Raw genomic sequence first — 22,516 nt, 5'->3', positions numbered from 1 at the left:
CATCAGTGAGTTTCTCTGAACTTGCAGACTATTGAATGAGTCTCTCGGCTGCAAATAGGATGTATAAAGATAATTGGCTGATGTGCTTCTACGTATTTGTGTTTTTCCACACTGATATTTAAGGAATGTGTTAACTCATCAACAAGGTTTTGCTGGTCTTTGAAGCTGCATGGAGATAAATCTGTATATTTTCAATTGTTTGTTTGATGACCTGAGTTACGTTTCGTGCCACTGCCACCGCTGACCTATGCGCTCAACTCTCTGAATTATGTATGGTGATTATACGACGTAGGCCTCTGAATTGTAAATCTTCACAATTATACAGCCCATTGTCTATTCATTATTTCAAAACGAATGGGAAATTATGTAAAACTACCTCTAAAGAGGAAAGCAGCGTGTAATATGACTTGCCATATTGTTCATGCAATTCAAATACTTTGCTTTTTCTGAGAGTTGAAAGTAATCAGATTTAAATGAAATCCGACTTGCATGTCATGCGGGATTATGATACAGTTGGAAGATAAGCTATGATAACTATGCTACGTGCCGTGAGGTGAGCGCACTCAGGCAAAGACTGTTTTCCAATTAACTCAAACCTCCCTCAAGGTTAAATATACAAGTGTTGTCTGAGAGCTGAAATTATCTTTTCTTGACCAGATGGGCGAAGGACCTGCTTCTTAGTGTTTACTCAGTTTTTTCTGTATCTATTTTGACCATTTCCAACAGTATAGGCCTACAGGTCTGTCTCAAAAGAAAGTTGAGCCTGTGTGAGTTAGAGAAAACTACATTTCCTCCAGTGTGCAAAGAACACTGAAAAATCTGCAGAAAGCCTTTCAATTAAAAATAACAGTCTTTATTGTTGACTTAAAGGACATTATAACATTTCATGAGAATCAATATTTATTTTACTACTGATATCGGTCTATGTGTGTGGTTGAGTTTTGATGTTGCTGATGATTTGAGACTCGCTTATTTGGAGTTTCTTCTTTATTCTCTTTCAAGGGGATTTTCCTGCATAAAATAAAAACTCTGACGCTAAGATCATGTTGCAGTTAACATAAAATTTGCTTTGTAATATCAATAAACGACTAAGCAGATTTCACAAAACTTTTTATTCTGTTCAAGATACTATGATATTTAGGTTTTCAGACGTGAGAAAAGATGTGATACTACAATAGAAAGCAGTCATTAAGTCATTCAGAAGCAAGGGCACAGACTGAAAAAACGGGTGGCATGTGGAAATAAGACCATTTGAAAAAAATGGATTTAGGAAAGTGATTAATTATTTAGATTAAAGTTTAAAGTGGTCCTCTAATGTAAAAAGCAGAGCAAAAACAAACTATACTGTTTTTTCCATCACTATTTCTTTCTAAAGGCATTGCATGCCTTTAATCACTGAATATGGTAGTATTGTTTTACAACATATGGGAGTACATTACATGGTGCATTCACTTGCTCTTGGGCGTCTGAGATTTGTCCAAGATGATGTCAGTTTACACTGAATATTATCGGGTTGTCTATTCCAGTGATGGCACTTGGGTGGCAAGTCAGATTCTATGGGTGGCCCATAGCTTTCAACATTTGATATAATTTTTTCATTGAGTTATATTTAATTAACGATATAGTCTAAATGACTTATTCAGTTCAAGTTTTATTCAGTCACATAGTAAACAACAAATGTGTTCTGTACAAACAACATTATGAAGCGACTGAGAATGCACAGGCTGAAGCATAGTGCATATATTTAAGCTTGTCCTATCTAACAAATTAAGCTACCCGTCAACATGCATATTTTTTTACATATAAAAGGAGAAAAAAGAAAAGAACGAAACAAAGGATCTAATAAACAGTCAAAGTAGAAGAATAATTAAGCAGAATAATAAGATAAATAATACTAAATCTTTAAAAAAAAATTATGAACTCTTATATTCCTCAACCCTCCTTTTGAAAACCAAAACTGAACCACAGGTTCTTAAATTTATTTTAGCATCATTCCATAATGACAACCCAAAAACAGATATACATTTCCTTTTAATTTCTTTTTTGGCCTTTGGTACAGTAAATTTGCAGAAATCTCTGAAATCATATTTTGTCTCTTGAGATGAAAAAAACGTTTGCACGCTGACTGGAAGTAACTTTTTTTTAGCTCTAAACATTATTAGCATCATTTGTAATATAACAGATTAAATATAATATATATTTATAATCTGTTATGTTTTTTGTAAGAGAACTATTTCACTAACAGAATTTTTATTCGTCAATCCTCAGACGTCCACACAATATGTAAGTATGAGTGAATAGTAAATGATATTTAAAGTTTCTTGTTTTGTACAAAGTTGCAATTAGCTTAGAAATATTTCCTTTGTTGTAATAAACATGCATAGTAAGTTAGGGAGGTACAATACATGTCTGAACTTTTTTAATTTTCTTAAATTCTGCAAGACATATGTCAAAGAAAAGTGTTTTTGTTGTTTTTCTTTCTTTTTTTGTTTGTTTGTTTGCTGCCTTTTACTAATTCTTAATATCTGCAATGCTTTTGTTTTATGTAAAGCACGTTGTATTATCCTGTACATGAAATGTGCTATACAAATAAACTGGCTTGCCTTGCCTTAAGCCAGCTACAATTCCAGGATACTAGAGTCTTTTTGACCATGCAATAGGCTAAGTGACTAAATTCGATCATTTAATGAACCCTAGTCCAGACTAAATAACTAAATAACTAACTAAATAAATAAAGATCAAGTATAATTTTGACCTGCATGTCATTGTCTTTATTAAGTTTTCTTATTTTCAGATATGTTTTTTTTATTATTATTTTGTTTGGTTCTGTTCTATTTTCTTTTATTTGGCTTGACTCTGTTTTCTGTTTCATTTTGTTTTTTTGTTGTTGTTTTTCTGTCAGAAGCCCAAAGATTTCCCATTTTTTTTCGGTGTTTTAAAGAGTAAAGGACTTTGCAATGAAGCCACTTCTTCCTGTCCCTCCTCCTCCACACCTCCCTTCTCTGGAAGTGTTACCCTCTCATCCTCTATCTCCCCTCATCCGCTATTCTCCTCCTCACCTCCTGCTGCACTCCATCCCTCTGCTGAGCACAGGTATTTGTTTAGGAATCTCTCGGTGGAAATTATACTCCATCTCCGCCGCTCCCTATCAACACACAATTATCATGGGCAATCATGCAGAACAGTGCTGAATTCAGCTGGGACTCCCACTCTGATGACATTACTGACTGCAAGGCCCAGCTGCTGCAGGAGGTAGCCTGCTCCACACTTACATTACGTTGCTCCCTATTTCTCATTTTCCTTCCTTTTTCTCCACACCACACACTCTCACTTGGATATGGATGATGATGGAATTAAACTTTTTTAGGGGGAAAAAAATATCTCATTAGGATTTTATTTAAATCAGGATGTCTACAAAATAAGAAATACCTGTCTTTGGGAAGACTTGGTTGAAAGGACTGCTCCAACCTCAAACAAGACAGATCTTGTGATCTTTTATTACAGTTTATTAGCATCTGCCCACTTACATGGCTTCCTCTTGTGATCCTCAGCGGTTCACCACTGTATGGATTCTCATATAGCTGTGCTGAAGATGTGGCACAGTGTGGATAGAGTAATTTAAAATTCCAGAAATGTGAAAGTGTGAATCTCCATCATTAGACTCTTCTATGAAGGCAAAGTCAGTCTCACAAAAAAATCTGCACCTTACATTGTGTCACTTCTTCCTGAATTTTGAGGCAAGCTGCAGATGTATTTCTCCACGTATGATAAGTACATTATAAATCTTGAAAGGCACAGAGTTGATGCAGACACATGAGAATCAACACAGGAGTCCATTCAGATCCTGATCAAATGCTCCATTCATGAGTGAAATTACCATCCGTCTGTCAGCCAAGGTGTGAATTCTTTCATCTACAGATCCTACCTCTGAAGTTGTGATTAAATGCATAACACCACATACACTCCACATAGACTCCAGATAAGCAAAATGGGATTTCTGCCTCTCAGGGTGTAAACAGACTTAATAAAAAAAAAGAAAGAAAGAAAAAAATGAGACAGCAGTGCCATCTTGTGGTATTTTAGTTGTATCTTTTATATTTTTCCCACCTGTCCTTTCCCATTTAATTGGAAAATAGCTAACATACTTACAATAGTGCATTTATCTGTGTTTAAATCATACCAACAATGGGCCCCTTCTCATATTTTCTCACAGTGCTTCATTTCACACATTTATTTTGTTTTCCATCTGAAGATCCTCCTCAGGTTTTTCTAGAATGTTGTATTATATTGTCACTACACCAAAGCTTTCACCTTTTAATTTTAATGCCAAACAGATCACAGAAAAAGAACATTTATTTGACAGATATTATTACAATCAAACAACACACTTCAAATAATAGAAGAGATACCGGACGGACTGTGAAATCATACAAAGCAATAACACAACATTGTCTGCATAAAAACTGTTGTGTCTTTTGGAAACATGACAATTTGTGCTGAACCAGATACAACATGACCATTAAACTGAACCGCTGGAAAAAAAAAAAACATATTAAGAACTATTCATTTAAAAAATTAATCCAAATCCAGAAATGAAGTGACTCTTTAGAAACATGTTTATCTACAATTCCCATTTGTGATAGAGAAAAAACTAATCTTGTGTCAGGTTTGAATGTGTTAAGCCATACCACCATGCTGGCTGGCAAATTCTTTGATTATTATGAGCATAGACATAGTAGTTCCATAGCTGTAAATACGCATCAGAATATCAACCACAAAAAACAAATGCTTCTGTTTGATGAAAAATTCAGCACTAAGCTGAAGTTAATTTTTGCATGCATCATCAGTATAAATCAGCGAGCCACAGAAAAGGATGGAGCATTGAGAGATCAATGAACTGCTGTTTTTGAGCTCTTTTATATATAATTGGTGGATTAAACAAACAGGATCTAATCATCAATTAATTAGACACACATTCCAAAAGCACTGACTCCTAGTAGTATGTATACAGAATATATACATTACATGCTTATAAGGTTGTCATTAAAAACTGCATCATGTTTTCTACAACACCTGAAATAAATACAAAGGCTTACATCTTACTGCAGAAGCCTGAGAATAATTCATTTATTCAAATTAGATGAGTTTGTGCAGGAAAATAAACATTGATGAAGATATACCCAACATGCAACATTCAAATAAAGCCATTGGTATTTAAACATGATCATACCTGCACTGTGTTCATTTATGTATGTTACTTAGCTCAGCTGCTCAGGTTGGAGTAATGGTAATAATGATGACAATTCTGAGCTCAACATCAGATGAAAAATTTCCTTGGAACAAAATCTTCAAGCTTGTGAGAACATTTAAACCACACAGCTGCCAAACAGAATCTACAAAGTCCTGTTTTTACATGGCAGAAACACTGGGAAAATGTTATAATCTGACTGCAAAAAACTTTTATTCAGTGGCAATGAATTTGAACAGTTCGGCCAATGAGGAGGAAAAGGAGGCCAGCCAGGAGGCAGAAGAAGATGCCAATGGGTGCAAACATGAAGGACAGACCATAGCTGAAGGAAAGTTGGAAATTTGGGCACAGGGACCGTTGGTGTTCAATGTAGACATCCACCACATCCAACACCTGAAGCCACAGTACGTACATCACCACAACACACAGAAGGAAAAAACCTGGCGGTGTAAAGGAGAGCCATGTAGGTAAAGATATGAAACTTTGATGTCATACATATGTATAATATGGATTCAGAAGATGTGGTTGGATACATAATTAACCAGCAGAGAGAGCTGTATTTTCAAATCAATACAATAAAAAATGTTATAGCACTATAAAAGATATAACTTCTACTATTTACTGGCTAAAACAAAACCATTAACAATACCCTATAGAACCACTTTGAACTTCAGAATACTTTTACTTTATAGTGCTGTTACTCCTGCTTAACATTATTAAATTCAGTAATTTCCTATCTAAGAAGTCACCAGAAACTAGTGCTGTTCAGTAAAACCTATGTGGTGGAATAAAGGATTCAAACTCCTCTATACCAAGTATATTTAAACATGTGGTTCTAGTTATTTTACCACTGGATTAAACTCACCAGATGCCAGGAAAAAGCCGCCCCCTACTTTATACAAGCGATGGCTTGCAAACGGAGCAGCACAGATGATGAAGAACCCAGCAAGAGCCACAGCTGCCACACCAATGAGCATAAAAATGCTCCAGAAGCTTCTGTAGACTGGGTAACAAAGATGTTAACCAAAAAAGTTATATAAAGAGCCAAAGACTCTGGTCAACTAGTCAACAGAGTCCAGACTAAACATGGTGAAGCAGCATTTGGTTGTTATGCTGCAAACAAGTGGAACAAACTGCTAGTGGAGATTAAACTTTCACCAAATGTAGACATTTTTAAACCCAGGTTAAAAACATTTCTTTTCTCATGCGCCTATGCATGAATTCTGCATGGTAACTTTTTAACTAATCTTGCTTTTAATTATTTTAATGTAATTTACTTTTTTATTGTGATTCCTGCTATGTGTTGCTGCCTTTTACTATTTCTTAATATCTGTAATGCTTTTGTTTTATGTAAAGCACTTTGAATTGTCCTGTACATGAAATGTGCTATACAAATAAACTGCCTTGCCTTGCCTGAGGTCACTGGATGAAGGAAAATAAAAACAGTGTATGAGAAAATACTCACTTATGGCGGAATCATACACTGTGGCGTTGTGGGTTTGATGAGACACAGGGAATGGAAAAAGGTAGGAAGGCATACATATTTTTGAGTGTGGTTGATTTGCTGCAGAAAAGAAGAAATGCATATTTTTAACCATGTTAAATTGATGAAAAGATATAAATTTATAGCAGTTACAGGACATGGCCACAAGATGTTTTTATTTGTTTGTTTGTGTTAGGAAAAACATCTAAATATGTTACTATAATTGTACTGTATTGTACTGTTATTGACTGTGTATAGTACAATTCACAAATCCAAATAACCATCTCACCAGGAGACTATAGTCCAGTTCAAACACTGAACAAATGAATTAAACAAATTTCACAAATTCCCTCCGGGATAAATAAAGTATTTTTAATTACCTCTGCCAAGGCTGCGACTGGTTTGTCTGTCTGTTGGCAACACAACTCAAAAAGTTATGGATAGATTTTGATGAAATTTCAGGAGATCTCAGAAATTGATTAAAGATCAAGTGATTAGATTTTGGGGGTGATCTGGATCACTGCCTGGATCCAGAAATTTTTTACAGGATTCTTTACTGTGGGCAGATGCCCACAGTCATTGGCAAAAACCAATTACAATGGCTTAGCAGCAGTCTGCACTCGATGAGTGCTTCCACTTTAAACTGATGTAATTAAAAACTGGAGGGTCCAGAACTTCCTAGTTTTTGGAGCTGAGAAAGAAAATTAAAAGTCAGCACTCAGCTTTAAACAATAATGTTAAAAAAAACCAACAACCAAGCCAGAAATCTGGGAGGGGTCATGGATGGACCTGAATTTCAGCAGTCACATTAAGACAGTTGTGAAGTTGTCCTTAGAGGGTCTCCCTAATACCTCCATCAGATAGCTGCAGTCAGTCCAGAACGCTGCTGCTCGAGTCCTTACTAAGTCAAAGAAAGTGAATCATATAACTCCAGTCCTCAGATCTTTACACTGGCTTCCTGTTTGTCAAAGAATTGACTTTAAAAGCATGCTGTTAGTTTACAAAGCACTGAATAGTTTAGGGCCAAAATACTTTTAGGATCTTTTGGTTCATTAAGAACCAACCAGGTTCCTCATGGAGAAGCAGTGTTTAGTTATTATGCTCCTCACATGTGAAACAAACTACCAGAAAACTACAGGTCTGCTTTCAGCAGTTTTAAATCAAGGTTTATCTTTTACTATTTTAGCTTTTTTTTTTGTCCTTATTTTGTTTTTTCCCTTTTTTTAAAGTTGGTTTTTAATTTACTTTTTAATGTTTGTTTGCGCCCCACTGAAACACATAGAATCTTTTATCTAAAGTGCTTCCAACTGTCTTGTATATAACATGTGCCATAAAAATAAACTTGCTTTGTCTTGCCCTGCCTTTTAATATTTTTTAAATTATGTCATCATCAAAATTAGCCATCAGTGCTAAGGTAAAGAATTTCTGTTTTGACTGTTCAGATCACCACCAAGTTTCAGAAAGCCAAGATCAGACAGCCTGAATGTATTATGCAGAATACCGGAGTAGCTAATCCTGTCTTTGGGGCTGTAAAGCTGTTTTGCCTGCACTCTGAGGATGCAATTAAACGAGAAGGTACCACATGCTACAGGGAAAAGTTAGCCCCACATACGTGAAACTATGGCAGCTGCTATCCTCCAGAAGTCTGCCTGGCCAAATAACTAAACATTAGCCAGTAATAACTAGGACGAGGTCTAAGTGAACTTCAAAATTTCAACCTCTCCTTTTTTTTCACAGGATCCATTACTACATGAGTGGGACTCTTAACCCATCCAAAAAAGAAAGTACGCAACCTAATAATAGTGCCTTTTTCTCTTGTGTTTTATATCCTCTCCCACTCTTTTCCCTTTCATTTCTTCCAACATGTGAAATTCCACATATCCTCACAAGGTCATTTAATTTCTGGAGGCTGTTTCTGACAATGGCCCACCATTCACAGTCCCAATCAGAAAACAGATGACACACAACCAGCTGACAGAGGACCAGAATAACATCACATGGTGCAACTTTCTTGAACAGTCACATGAAAGTTTGGGGTTTCCACCACAATGTAGACATACAATCTCAACAGACAGTATATCAGTAAATAAAAAGCACTGCCATGTAGCTCTGGTTGCCAAACATTGGAAAAGAATAGTTTTCTGAATGCACCAAGCATAGATTTTAAGGACTAGTTTAATCCTAGAGCCACGTTTGTGAATTTTTAACTGACAAATGAGAATATTTATTATTATTTGATTAGAACTGCATATAAAGTGGTGCCACTTATAATCCATCTCACTTACTGAACCAGAGTTTCCACAGCAGGTTGTCATCCCCCATGTTGCCTCCAAAGGAGCATCTCCAGAAGAAACCCTCATGGTACAGAGTGATGTCACTATCAGCTTCCTGTCCCACTACTAAATCCCCACGCTGTAATAAGAAAGAAAACATTATTAAGATGTATCATTGAACATCTTCAGATTTTACATAGTCTGCTGAATATATTTTACAGCATATAGAAGAAGTGCAGTTGTGCACGCCTTATAAAAATCTGGAAGATTTGTTTAAAGATCGTGTAAGGCAGGTGCTTAATATGCTGCCAATCTCTTGCATTGCAGCTGCTAAGTCAGGTCAAAGGTTGAGCTGAGTTAGCAGCCTTAACCTCAGGCTGGTTTAGTTTGGTGCCAGCCAAACATATGGGTCATTCTCATTCAGAAAACACACTACTGTTGTGAGGCGATAAACAGAATAACAATTCTCAAATCACCTGTCATCAGTGAAATGCCTCCCAGATTGGGAGCAGTAGTCGGAACTGGTAAAAATTTTGGACCTTATGGTTTCATAAAGTCTAGTTCAGGGGAAACATGGTATGTTTAACTTTTTAACTCATTTTCAAACATGTTTAGTGTTTGTTTTAAAATTCAGAAAGGAAGGAGTCAGTAAGGTTAGGATTTACAGTTTTGTACTTGAGTCCTTCACAGTCTTTAATGATAAATCTGAAAGGTCAAAACACAATCAGAATCAAAGACAATCATCCCTAACAGGTGCAATCACTGGGAACCACTAATGGTTTTTAAGTCAATTGTTAGTCAATAATCAACCTTTAATTAGAAGTAATCATAGTGTATGGTTTTGTTCAAACCCTACTGAGCTGATTAGTACACCCTTAATCTGACTGCTTCTCCTCACACCTCACACCTCCTGCTGCAAAACTATATTTTTACAGGGGATTTCACTGAAATTATACTGCATTACAACACACTTCATTACATTGTATCAGTATCAGTATCAGTGCGCACTCTAAAAAGCTAAGCATGCTCTAGTTGGTGATATTTAATACGGCATCATACCTCTGAGACTACTGGTATTTGTATTTCTATCATCGAGGCACATGGTACAAGCTAATCACTGCATAGCTGCACACACGCTACATTAAACAGTGTCCTATTACTTGAAGAGCTTCTACAGGGATTCCTCTCCACCCTGCAGGTCATCTATTGAAAGAGTAATTGGAGCAACTGATCATAGTTTCCAAAGCAATTTTTTTATATTAAGACTTCAGCAAGAATGTGTAGTTGTCAGTACTATAAACTATAATTTCACATCACACAAATCAAAAATCCCCATTACAACATTGCAACTTCCCTATTGTTAAAGTATTTTTTTATTTCATTCATTTCAATTCAAAGTTTAAATGTTACTGAAAGTAATATAATGACTGAAATTATTTGCAGGCCCTTTAGTTTCTGGAGTCACAAATGTGAAACTACTCACACAGCTCTTCTATCTAGAAATACTTGTCAACCTGGCGGTCTTCTCATTGAATTTGACCTGCTGCTGTTTTGATTCCAACACCTACCTCTTTGGCCACTTCGCCTGGGCCAACAGATGCATCAGCGTTTGGGTGGCAACTCTCTGAGGCCAGTAGCCAGTAATCAGTTCCAAAGGAAAGCAGGACAAACACAGCTGCCAAAGCCCCAAAGAGCCCTGCAAAGAACAACGCCACACTAAGCTTCATGTTCCAGGACTAAACAGCTACTCGGCTGCTGGATTTCCACACTCAGTCTGATTTCCCCTCCAACTACAGCAAGTGCATGTGGCAAGCTGAGGAAGGAGCAGTCACTCTTCTTGTGCTGTATTATATCCACTTAGATAAGTTGTTGCTCTGTCCAGCTGGTTTTTGTTGGGTTACTGGATCTCAACTCCTCTCCTGTATTTGTGTTCATGTTATGGGAGGATAAAGTTGTCCACATGACTCCTTTGGACCCTCAACAGGGGTCTGAAGTCAGTCCAACCCCCTTCCCCCCGGGGCTATTTTTGAGGTCTGATTGAGGACGGCTGCTCCACTCTACTATGGAGCTGAATGTGCAGACCATTTGGAGAGTGTGGGGAGGGGATCAACACAGAAATAACCAGTGGCAACTGGACACCCATCGTCTGACGGGAATGTCAGGGTAGGGTGAGATTGAAAGGACAGGAAGAGTAAATCATCTCACTACACCCTGCCTCAAACCTTTGCCCCACCAGGACAACATACAGATACACATAAACAAATATACACATCATAAGCTATCATTTCCCACAAAGAGGGTAATGTGAATGTCTGTAAATGCTGCCTTTCAGATTACAGTTCCAGTTCAAATAACATACAGGAAACACAATATGTAAAAAAGTTGCATAACATTATCTTTATGGTATATATGACTAATAATTAAAAATAAACTACACAAAAATATCTTTTCATGGAGAAATTTATCATAGAGGAAAGTTTTGAAATATTTTGAAAAAAATCTAAATTTATCTTGCTGTGTAAATAGCCTTCAAGGCAGTTAAGTGTTTTACTTTTGTTTTATAGTTTGATACATGAACAGTTAAACCATTGATCTGGTTCTGTGGTTGATTTAGGAGAGTCATTTGAGAGGAATTACTGGTTTGTTGACATCTAAGGAGAACATTTGGCAATGAGACTTTATGTGGACGCTGGCTAATTGGCACACTGATGTGACCCCATCCACCCTTGGCTAAAGCTACTCTGTGTGTGTGTGTGTGTGTGTGTGTGTGTGGGTGTGGGTGTGTGTGTGGGTGTGGGTGTGTGTGTGTATCTCAATGTAAAATAGGACCAATCAGGAGGTTCATCCTACATCAAGGCAAATGCTGTATTTTATTTAGGTTTTAATAAAAGTGATCCTTCAACTAATACAAAATGTTGTCTCTCTGTTTCTCCTTAATTCTTCTGTTCACCAAGCTTCATGGAATTTGGTTTGGTACTATATGACAACCTTGCTGAAAAACAAAATAACAAAGAAACAAAAGGAAAAGCATGATGGCCTACTTCCATGTCAGCTCTCAATCAGTCAGAGCAAAGAGTACAAATCACTAATTCATTAGATAACAATATATCCCACATGAAACCTACGTGTTACTTTTAAGTGACTTTTGTAAACCAGTGGGTATTGCTTCCAGTGCATGACTAAAGTTTCAGTTTAATTTTTTTAATATTTATGCTTTCATGCAAAATGTCTCAAGACTCAGGACTTATTAAATGCTGAATCTATGCTGTTTTTCAGAATTATGAGAAATTTGATGATTCATATAAGTCATTCAAGTTTCTGATCATGTACAGTTCTGTCAGAAATAGAAATTATCCTGTAGAGCAGTGGTTTCCAACGTATTTTCCCTGAAGACCCCCTTTTCTGTCCTTTGATAAAGTTAGGGTAACTATCAACATACAGCCTTACTTTTTTTTTTTTTTAATAGAGACTAATCATAATTTACACTGATTTTTCTCAGGCATGTTTCATTAATGAAATTAAATGAAAAATCAAGGTTACTAGGACAGATTTAAACTACTACTATAGCTACTATAGCTTCACTAGCTCATTTACCTCACTAAATCTCACAGTACGTGGATGAAAATTGATTGGATGCTCAAGGTGTGGCTCACTAAGCAGCTTTTTCATTTTTGACTAAGGATATATTGGGAAAAAGCCTGTTCCATGTGAACAAAATGTCAAAATGATAAGAGTTAAGTGGATACACTTAAACTCGTCTTTGGGTGGACACAACCTTAATTTTAACAGCTAGTATAGCAGCTGTACCTGACTTGTGGAATAAGATACAGTGCCTCCTTAAAGCCAATATTCTTGCATCTTCTGGTCTACTTAAGTCAGGCTGGGGTTCATCTGTGTAAGATTTTATTTTCCTAGATTTTGCATGTTATTTTATCTATTGAATATCCACTTTATCTGCAGGTTTTGAGGTTTCTCAATTATGATTTAATGGATTTTTAATCATTTGTGATAATGCCTTCTTTTTAAACATATATCTTTATATAAAGTTATGGCATTTCTGAGTTCTTCAAAAAGCATAAAATAATAGCGACCAATCTATAATACGGTTAGGTCTAGTTTATTGGAAATATACAGTTTATGTCTAAGTGGGGACTTTTCTGAGCCTTTAAGATCCTTTAGTCCATGTTTGATGTAGAGTAAACAACAGTAGTGTGGTTGTTGTGGTTGCAGTACTTTGGATAACCCAGCAGGTGGAGGGCAAGTAAGCAGTCTCATATATTCTGAAGGTATACAAAAGTGGGGAGAAAAAAAAAAGAAAGAAAAAAAAAACCGCAAGTGTAAATTTAAAAATGTTGCTATCAATTTTATTACAATGAATAAATTCGTTGTATTAAGAATAATGTTTGTTCGTAACAATGGTACAATATTATTGTAAACTGCAGGGCAATTAATGCATAAAACCAAAATCTACTTAAAATTAAAAATTAAAAAGTCAGTTAAATCATACTTTAAAAAAACTAAACACAATAATAACCATAATAATTATAATAATATTAATAAACAAATAAACTAAATAAAATGTCCCAGGATTTAAAGGGAAAAATCTGTGACGTTAGTAGACGAAACCATCAGAGGAGTCATCGAGGGGGTGGTGTGGGGGGGTCACGGCAGGTACGGCGACTGTTCAAGTCAAGATTAATCAACAGAGCAGAGGCAGTCAACATTATCTCGTTAAACAAATATAAATTATTTCTGTCTAGCTCATTAGTTTTAAAAACGGGTTGTTTTTACTTACAAATCAAATCTGGCCGTTTGTCGTCTACCCTTACTCAATGGACCACCACACCGGCTCAGGGACGTGTGCTCTGTTTGGATACCAGCGAGCCGGATGAGCGCTTCCGCTTTGGCTGTAGCCGAGCTGTCACTGCGGGAGGATGAACAACCAGAAATGTAGCACTTTATTCCTGAAACTAAGAGGACGGAGGAGAATTATCCGATGTATCTACGTGGTGGGCTTCATGGTGAGTGAGGAACTGAGAGTTGCTCGTTTCAGGTGTCTGGGTAAGAGGTGAAGAGTCGGGTAGCCTCGTAATGCTTTCATAACTCAGGTATGATGTAAACATACGAATGTCAGTCAGATCAGCTTCAGGGATCATTTAGAAAATTGGAATTATGTTTAAAAACTGAAGTTATTGGCTGATTTCAATGTGTATACTGTTGATCTAGACTAAGAAAGTGTTGAAATGGCAATAAAGTCCAAATGAATGATATATGAGAATATTCTTTAAAACATCCAAATTTTTATCTTCAGGGTTTGTAAAATAAATGTCAATATTTATCTTAAATAATACTTTCATACTATTCTCTGATATCTGTCATACTTACATGCAAACAGGTATTAACCTCTGCAGCATGTTTGTATATTTGGAATCCTAAAACTGTGACAGGTAAACATAACATATTAATCAGTATTTTGCTATTCTTTTAGATTATGAAAATGTCACTGCCAAATGTAAAAAGTATGGGCAACTGCATATACATGTACAAAGTATTGAGCTAGTGTAAAGTCTGAGTCTATGACTAATAGCATTGGTATAAATCAGCTGTATTTGGAACTCTGTTTTGTAGATAGCTCACTTACAAGTAAATAATACATGCAACAAATATATAAAGTCACTGAGAAATTTAAAAATGTCACAGAACAAGGCTGATGAGTACTGAGGGTTGCCTCTTAACTGTCACTGCTCATAGTTGACATGCTGAAGTTCATTGGTACTTCCTTGAATTCTAGGACATTCTTAAACCTATTTCTAGAAGTGCTAATAACATATACAACCAAACCTAAGTCTTTTTATTGATGTTGAAAAGCAAAGACTGACTTGAAGTCATTCTTCTGGGAACTTACTGCAATGGTTCAATCATTAAATTAAAGGTGACTAAAAGAATTCAGAGAACTTAGATTTTTGGCACAGGGAAAAGGCAGAACCTGCTGATACAGTAATGTTCCCAAAGGTTAAGGAATTTCTGTAATGGATTGCGTTAGAACATTGTATGAGATGCTGTGTGTCTTCAATTAAGTCTTTGGCAAAAGCTGCTCTGATCTCAGCTATGCAGATAAACAGGATGAGACATGACTTTTTGTGGCTCTGAATTAATCCTCAAACTGTCTGTACCGCATTCTGGACACTGGCTTCATATTTTTTGTTTGATTAAGGTGTTTCTTAGCATCGGTCACCATGGTAACTGATGCTTCGAACCCCTTCAGAGCCTGAAGCATACATCTGACACACCCATGTCTCCAAGTACATGGGTAAAATGGAAGTTGAATTCTTGATTTCTCTGTCGCCATGGCAAGTAATATTATTAAATTATTTTATTACTTGCAAACAGACTTAGAGATGATGCAACTAACTAGTAAGAGTTCAGGATTAGACTCAGAGTTTTGTAAAACTGCTTTTAAGAACAAGGTTCTGCTGTTCAGGTCTCTGGTATGATAGAGTCCTCTGGATTCCTGCCTCTCATTCACTTCCATTGTTTTCTTTAGGACTTGTTTGGGGTGAGCATGATCCTCCCACTGCTGAGCCATCATGTGAAGGCTCTTGGAGCAAGTCCCACTGTGGCTGGCATTGTGGGTAAGTTCTGTCCATGCTATATAGTAATGTATTTAGGCCATGTAACTGATGTACTGCAGAGTCAGCCTGCAGTGTGACAAAGTTGATGTGTCACTTTAATTAGGCAGCAAGCTGTGCATAACCACAGATTCAAATAATAATAACAACTATGTATTCAGTCTACATAAAATGGCAAAATGAAAACAGCTGCTTCAGATTTTTTTTTTTTTTTTTTTGTTATTTATTGAAACAGGAAAAGTAATATGTCACATGCATTAAAGTAATCAGGCCCTTGACTCAAGTAGTGACTTGATTGAAGTACCTTTGGATATCCATCTTCCTAGATATCAGATAACAAACAATGTTAATCTGGAATTGGGCTTTTTATTTTATTCATTTGCCATTCTTCCTCTTAGATAAGGACCAGAGCTCCACTGCCATTTTCAGGTCTTTGAGGAGAGGCTCAGCAGGGTTCTAATCAAATTACCATATTTATGGTGTTATCCCAAAAGCTGTGTCTCTGTATACAAATTGCTTGGGACTCTCCCGCTATGTTTTGGGTCAGCTGCACCGAAGCTTCTTATGCATGGGCATGTAATCAGTCTACAGAACACTGTAGAGGTTTGGGTAACAGCTATTCTTCTGCAGAGTCACTCCTCAGCACATGTGCCCATGTCGTTCTTATGCTCCTTATCATAGTCTGGTATGATGTCCAGGTTTATGTGTAGTCAGTTCAAAGTTGGACTGTATGCTTTCAGCTGCAGAGGTGCCTGGTGGACCCTCACAGAGCAGTGTAGATAATTAAATTTATGTCTCACAGGCCTTGTGCACAAATGAAAGCAGAAAGTGAAAGATACCTTCAAGCCAGTTCAGTTTTGCCTTTGCTATATGCTTTTGGAAGATAAACCTTTAGCCCACAAGGTTGTGAGCAGCACTCTGGAACAGGTTTAAAAAGGATACTGTAAATCTGCACTTTCTTTGGTGTAGCTTTTATTCCACCCCGAACATGGTTTCTGCTGCTAAAAAAACATTCCTATAACATGTTACAGACACTAGCATGCTCAATTTTTCATTTTAACTTAAACAGTTTAGTTTTTATACGTAAAATAAAATACAATAAAAGTGAGAGAGAATTTTATGTCTCAGCTTCAGAAATATAAACCACTTTTTGTTCCAGGATGCAAATGTGCATGTTTCTACCATAAAGTTGAGAATTTGACACACAGGTCTTTGAGGATTGATTTGGTTTTGGAGCCAGTTTTAAGTTCTTATTAGAAGAACTTTTTGGCATTTCAGCATTTGCTTCATTTGTCAGCCTTAGAGTTTGTAGATTATTTCGTCAAATTGTTAAATGTTGTTTTATAAAAGGAGACACTCATGTGTCTTTGACTGAGCAGAGGCTTCCAACTAGCAACAAAGCCTCAAGTGATGGTGTGCTGCAATGTTTTTGACTTATCTGGAAGTTTCTCTAACTTCAGCATCTCAGAAGCTTGGCCAGAGTGACCATCCAGTCACCTCTCTTAACAAACCGTTGCTTGGTTCAGCTGACCAGCCAGCTTTTTGAGGAGTCCTGCTTGCTTCATACTTATTCCATTTAAGAATTATCAACTCTTATGTGGTCTTGGAAACATCAAACAGAGCAGAAACTTTATTGTGGCCCTTCTCTGTATCTTTGCCCCTGTACAGTTTCTTTAAAATGGTTCCTTCAGTTCCGAAAAGATCAGCTTGATCTGCTCTGATGTAACTTAGCAGCTGTGTGGCTTCATATTGACATTTGCTCTCTAATTCGCTGAATCTGCCAAAAGTGGACATCAGTCAACATTTAGACACATTTCAAAGCTGTTCAGGACAAATGAAAGGTACCCAAGGTAAGTTTCACGTCATTGCAGAGGGCCTGAATACTTATGCCAAAGTGATATATTCCTTTTTTTTTTCCTTTTTATTAGTGTCAAAAATAATTGGAATAACAAACCCTGATTTCATTATGTGATTATGTTTTTTTTTTTTTTTTTACTGTAGATCATTGAGGGAAGTGTAAATTTAAATGTCTTGCCTGTAAAATAACAAAAATATATCATGTATGTATGTTTGTATGTAATAAATATTTACTATTTTTTACTTAATCTTGTGCTATAGAGATTTTTGGTTAATATTTTTATCAGTATCCTTAGCATTTGGCTTATTAAGCTTTATATTTCAAATATGAATTAAAACATTTATTAAATTGTTGCAGGGTCCACATATGGGATCTTGCAGCTTTTCTCAAGCACAGTAGTTGTAAGTATTGACTTTGTTTCTTTCTTACCCCCTATCCAGTGTTTCCTGTTCAACAACACATGCTCACACTTATGGCCAGAATGGTTGCATTCCTTGTCATCGCTGGTATTTCATGAAAACAATAAACACTGGCTGTTTTTGGATGATTGTGGTCTCACAATGCATTCAGTGTGCACACTTCCAAACGCACAGTCAGGCTCAAAAACACTTATTTTACACAGAAATGGATTTTTTACCCTTTGTTGCCATCCCTAACCGAACACTGGGGAGATTTTATTTTATCAGTATAGAAATCGATGAAGAATCAGACACCGCTCGACAATCATTGTGGCATCTGAACTTAGACTCTCAGCGCATCTTTTCTGCCGCCCAGAGCTCTTAAAATTGGTTTAATTCTCTGGGGTCATGCGACAAATTAAACACATAAGGAGTCATCTGTTGGTTCCTTTATGCAGACCAGCTGAATCCTGATAAATGTAGGGATATGTGAACAGCTGGGTCACTATGGTAATCCCACAAGTCTACATCCAGAACACAGCAAACTCAATTGGTCCTAATTTCATTATTTCATCAGATTAGTGTGTGTGTGTGTGTGAGAGAGAGAGAGAGAGAGAGAAGTCAGATCTACTTCGTACTGTAGAGAGATAATTCAGGTTTTTGGGATTTTTGCTTCATTTGTTTAAGTTATGTGATCGGTGAGACTACTACACACATATTTTCATAGCATCACCAGGCTTCTACTTTTTTGTTTGTGTCTGTTAGAATTCATCATCTTTATGTGATTGGCAGGGCAGCTGGAGCGACGTTGTGGGACGGCGGTACTCTCTGTTGACCAGTCTACTGCTGAGTGCTCTAGGCTACGGCCTCCTGGGGATGTCCACCAGCATTGCTTTGTTTGTCCTTGCACGGATGCCAGTGGGTATGTTGTAAGAAAGCACAAACATTATAAAGGTTTCCTTTGGTCGCAGACATATTTATGCAGAGTAAACCCATCTCTTAAAGGAATTCACCATATATCAACCCTAAATAACAACAAGTACAGTACCAATCAAAAGTTTGTTTGTTTGTTTGTTTTGTTTGTGTCACAAAATTAGTCATGTTTACTGGACTTAGACTGTTTTGATTTCAGAGTTATGATGACTTCAGGACATACAGATAAGGACACAGAATTTATGTCCTTTTCTGGTTTTCATCCTTTTGATTGTCATTCATTTAATCTTCGTACATTGAATTGTTTGTTGACCTTATTAGCTCAACAGTCTAAATTCTCCAAACTAAAATGGATTAATCTTTCTTTTTATTTGTAAACTGATCAACAACTTATGCAACTCCATTTATTAAAAAGTGAGGATACTGTGCAAAATGTTTAGAAAAGCAGAAGAAAATAATTGGTTAATCATTTTACCCTATATTGAATTGAAACTTTTACCAAGACCAATCCAATAATATTCCAAGCAGACTGAGCTGTACCAATGGGTATGTTGTAGATGGTGTGGAAAAACTTTTTTTTCTTTTCTTCCAGTTATGTACTGATGTTTTAGACAGAAAGATTAGTTTAATCTTGGAAATGGAATCAAAAACTGTACATACTTTTTAAAGGATGCAAATCAAAGGGTAACATGGTTTAATGGTACCCCCATAAGTAAGAATAAGCCTGTACTTAAGGCTCTGGGTAGAAATCTGACTTTGATTTATAAAGAAAGCATTGATTAAGTCAGGGCTTGTTTGCGAGAGATGGTGGTGGTAGAGGAATACAGGTACCTCAGAGATCAACTAGACAACAGACTGTACTGGAAATGCAACACAGAGGCATCTACAAGAAAGTACAAAGCAGACTCTACTTCTTAAGGAAGCTGAGATCATTCAATGTCTGCACCAAGATGTTGCATATCTTTTATAAATCAGTTTTGAAAAGTGCAATTAGCTTTGCAGCATCTTCCAGGGCAGCAGCACCAGAGCCAGAGACTTAAAGAGACCAAACAAGCTGGTTATGTGCTGGGGATAACTCTGGATCTGCTAGAGCTGATTGTCTAGAAAAGAATGCTGCTGAAAACAGTGGAATATTCCTCACATCTTCCACACAACACAGTGAAGAAACAACAAAGTATGTTCAGTCAGAGACTTCTTCAACTCCAAAACAAGACAGAAAGGAACCAGAGATCGTTCCTGCCAGCACCCATCACCTTCCAGAACAAAGCAACATTTTCTTCTTCTAATTAATTATTAACGTTTTTATTTGATAAAAAAAAAATACTCCAACACTGAAACAATTAAATTTAATTTTATTAATTTCATTTCATCCAATCATGTGATCCTAAAAAGTGTTTTGTCAACATTAAAATGACAGTAGTTTAAATCATGCTCTGTGTGTGAACTGAATTTAAAGCTAGCATCAGCCAAAGCAGTCTGATTTGGTGTTAATGCAAAGCAGTCAATCAAGTTATCATCCACATGAAACTGGGAATGTTTTGTTTGGAATATTTGATCAAGACTATTAATATTCACTGTAGGATGAAATTGAGTGCACTCAGGACTGATCGCTCAGAGACATCTTTCTATTCATGAAGGAGTCTAAAAATGATAACTTTTAGGCTAGGCTCTGAAATCTGCTTATCTGGATCATTCTCCAGGCAGTGTACAGTGTTCTAAAAGTTATGCATTGATTATTATTTGTTAAAATATCCATATGGGATCATCTACAGTATCAAAAGCCTTTGATTACTCTAGGAAAACGAGCTACAAGATATTGTGTCAATAGATAATTCATCGCTGTTAAAACGAAAACAAGAAAGTCACTGTCATGTTACCGGTGTGGTAATAACACCTTCACTTTTTTTTTTTTTTTTTTTGAAGCAGGACCAAAGTGTAAGAAAAACAGTGATTGTAGTTTATTCTAAATGTATTTTCTTTTACAGGGCTCTTCAAGCACTCCCTATCTATCTGCAGAGCTTTGCTGTCTGACCTGGTGTCAGAATCAGAGCGCCCTCTGGTGATGGGACACTTTAATGCAGCTTCCAGCGTTGGATTCATTCTGGGTCCTGTGGTGGGTGGCTACCTCACTGAGCACGAAGGAGGCTTTTACACCTCCTCCTTTACTTGTGCAGCCATCTTCCTTATTAATGCTGGTGAGTCAAATGGAGAGAAATTGATTTAATAACAACTTTTTAAATTTCTGATATTTGATGTTTACCTTTTCAGGGCTGGTATGGATGCTGCCATGGAGTGAAACACTAGCAGAACGTAGTGAAACTAACTGCAGCAACAATACAAGTGAAAGTTGTCATAATAACTATTGTAGCAAGTCTGTGCACAATGGTTCCCATGTAAATAGCCACCGCCCGGTGTCAACAGCAGAGACTGAACCAGGTTCTCCTGGGAAGCATCATCTCAGGTGGAGGGAGGTGTCTCTGCTCCAGCCTGCATGGAAACAGCTGTCCTCGGTGGGCTCAAAAATCCACATGGTGGCCTCATCCGACATGTGGGACCTCTTTCTTGTCCGTCTTCTGATGGCCATAGCCATCATGCTCTACTACAGTAACTTCTCTCTGGCCATGGAGGAGCGTTTCTCACTCAAACCAAAGACAACAGGTTATCTGATCAGCTACAGCAGCACCTTAGGGGCCTTGGCTGGTTTTTTGGTGGGGCCAGTCACCCAGCTCTATAGAAACGACATGCCTGCTCTACTGCTTCATTCCACGGTGCTCACCTGCTTACTTATTTTCCTCTACGCTGCTGCACCAAGCGTGTGGCAGGTGCTGCTCACCTCCACCTTCTTTGCCATTTCCACCACTATTGGACGGACTTGTATCACAGACTTGGAGCTGCAGAGGGGAGGGGTCCAGGCCAGTGGGACTCTGATTGGAGCAGGGCAGTCCGTCACAGCTGTAGGTCGAGTCTTGGCCCCACTCCTCTCTGGTCTGGCTCAGGAGTTCAGCCCTTGCGGTCCTCCCAGTTTAGGTGTGGTACTGGCTATGGCAGCTGTAGGTTTACTCCTCATCAGAATCCCCAAATGGGGCAGAAGAGGGGTGACTAAAGCAGCCAAATTCTGAAACTCTCAGCAGCTGAGTGGATTTAGAAGTGTTGAAAATCAATGCAAACCCACAGATCAGAGAAGTGCTCTTATTTGCAGGAGGCAGCTGTGATGAACGGCAGACTCAAAGAATGAACAGTGTTCACACTTTTTTTTTTTTTAGCATGGCTGCATCTGAATGCGACCACAGTGAAAATAGTTCACTACCAGCACTGCAGGCCTTCTCTCAGGGACAGTGGAAATAGAAAATTAAGTGCATCACTGACATAAGAATAAGGCTGCAAGCATGATTGTGCTTATAAATATGCTGAGGTTTGACCAGATAGAATCATAAAGCATGGACTTTGTCTTGGCACATACTGTTTGAGAGTGCAAAAATGCACAGATTTTAATGCAATTCTGTAAGCACTACATAATTCAGTTCCCACAAAGTTACCGAAGTCAGTTAATGATACAGTCCAAGCTGAAATAACTACTGATTTAACAAAATGCAAGAAGAGGAAGATGATAAGATTATGGTAATAGTATAAAGACAATATCTGGAAAAAATGCTCTACCTGCACATGAAAAATTTTTCTGTTAATTTTTGTGCAT

The 22,516-nt window shown here is 37.2% G+C and overlaps 2 protein-coding genes across 2 annotated transcripts; one reads left to right on the top strand and one right to left on the bottom strand.

The window, feature by feature from the left end:
• Positions 1-4,252: 4,252 nt before the first annotated feature.
• Positions 4,253-10,947, bottom strand: tmem182a (transmembrane protein 182a). The gene is made up of 5 exons (XM_042001989.1): positions 10,573-10,947; positions 9,017-9,143; positions 6,714-6,812; positions 6,114-6,251; positions 4,253-5,688 (listed from the first exon to the last, which is right to left on the bottom strand). Exons 1-5 carry the CDS (start codon positions 10,729-10,731, stop codon positions 5,465-5,467), a joined length of 747 nt encoding a protein of 248 aa, XP_041857923.1. The 5' UTR covers positions 10,732-10,947; the 3' UTR covers positions 4,253-5,464.
• A 2,775-nt stretch (positions 10,948-13,722) lies between these two features.
• On the top strand, positions 13,723-22,464 carry mfsd9 (major facilitator superfamily domain containing 9). The gene is made up of 6 exons (XM_042002550.1): positions 13,723-14,025; positions 15,549-15,636; positions 17,849-17,892; positions 18,682-18,811; positions 20,808-21,017; positions 21,091-22,464. The coding sequence occupies exons 1-6, from the start codon at positions 13,939-13,941 to the stop codon at positions 21,939-21,941; spliced, it is 1,410 nt and encodes a 469-aa protein (XP_041858484.1). The 5' UTR covers positions 13,723-13,938; the 3' UTR covers positions 21,942-22,464.
• Positions 22,465-22,516: the final 52 nt, after the last annotated feature.

The sequence above is a fragment of the Melanotaenia boesemani genome, chromosome 12 (genome assembly GCF_017639745.1).
Source record: "Melanotaenia boesemani isolate fMelBoe1 chromosome 12, fMelBoe1.pri, whole genome shotgun sequence".
NCBI classification, from domain to species: Eukaryota; Metazoa; Chordata; class Actinopteri; order Atheriniformes; family Melanotaeniidae; genus Melanotaenia; species Melanotaenia boesemani.
This window is presented reverse-complemented; position numbering and strand designations above follow the sequence as displayed.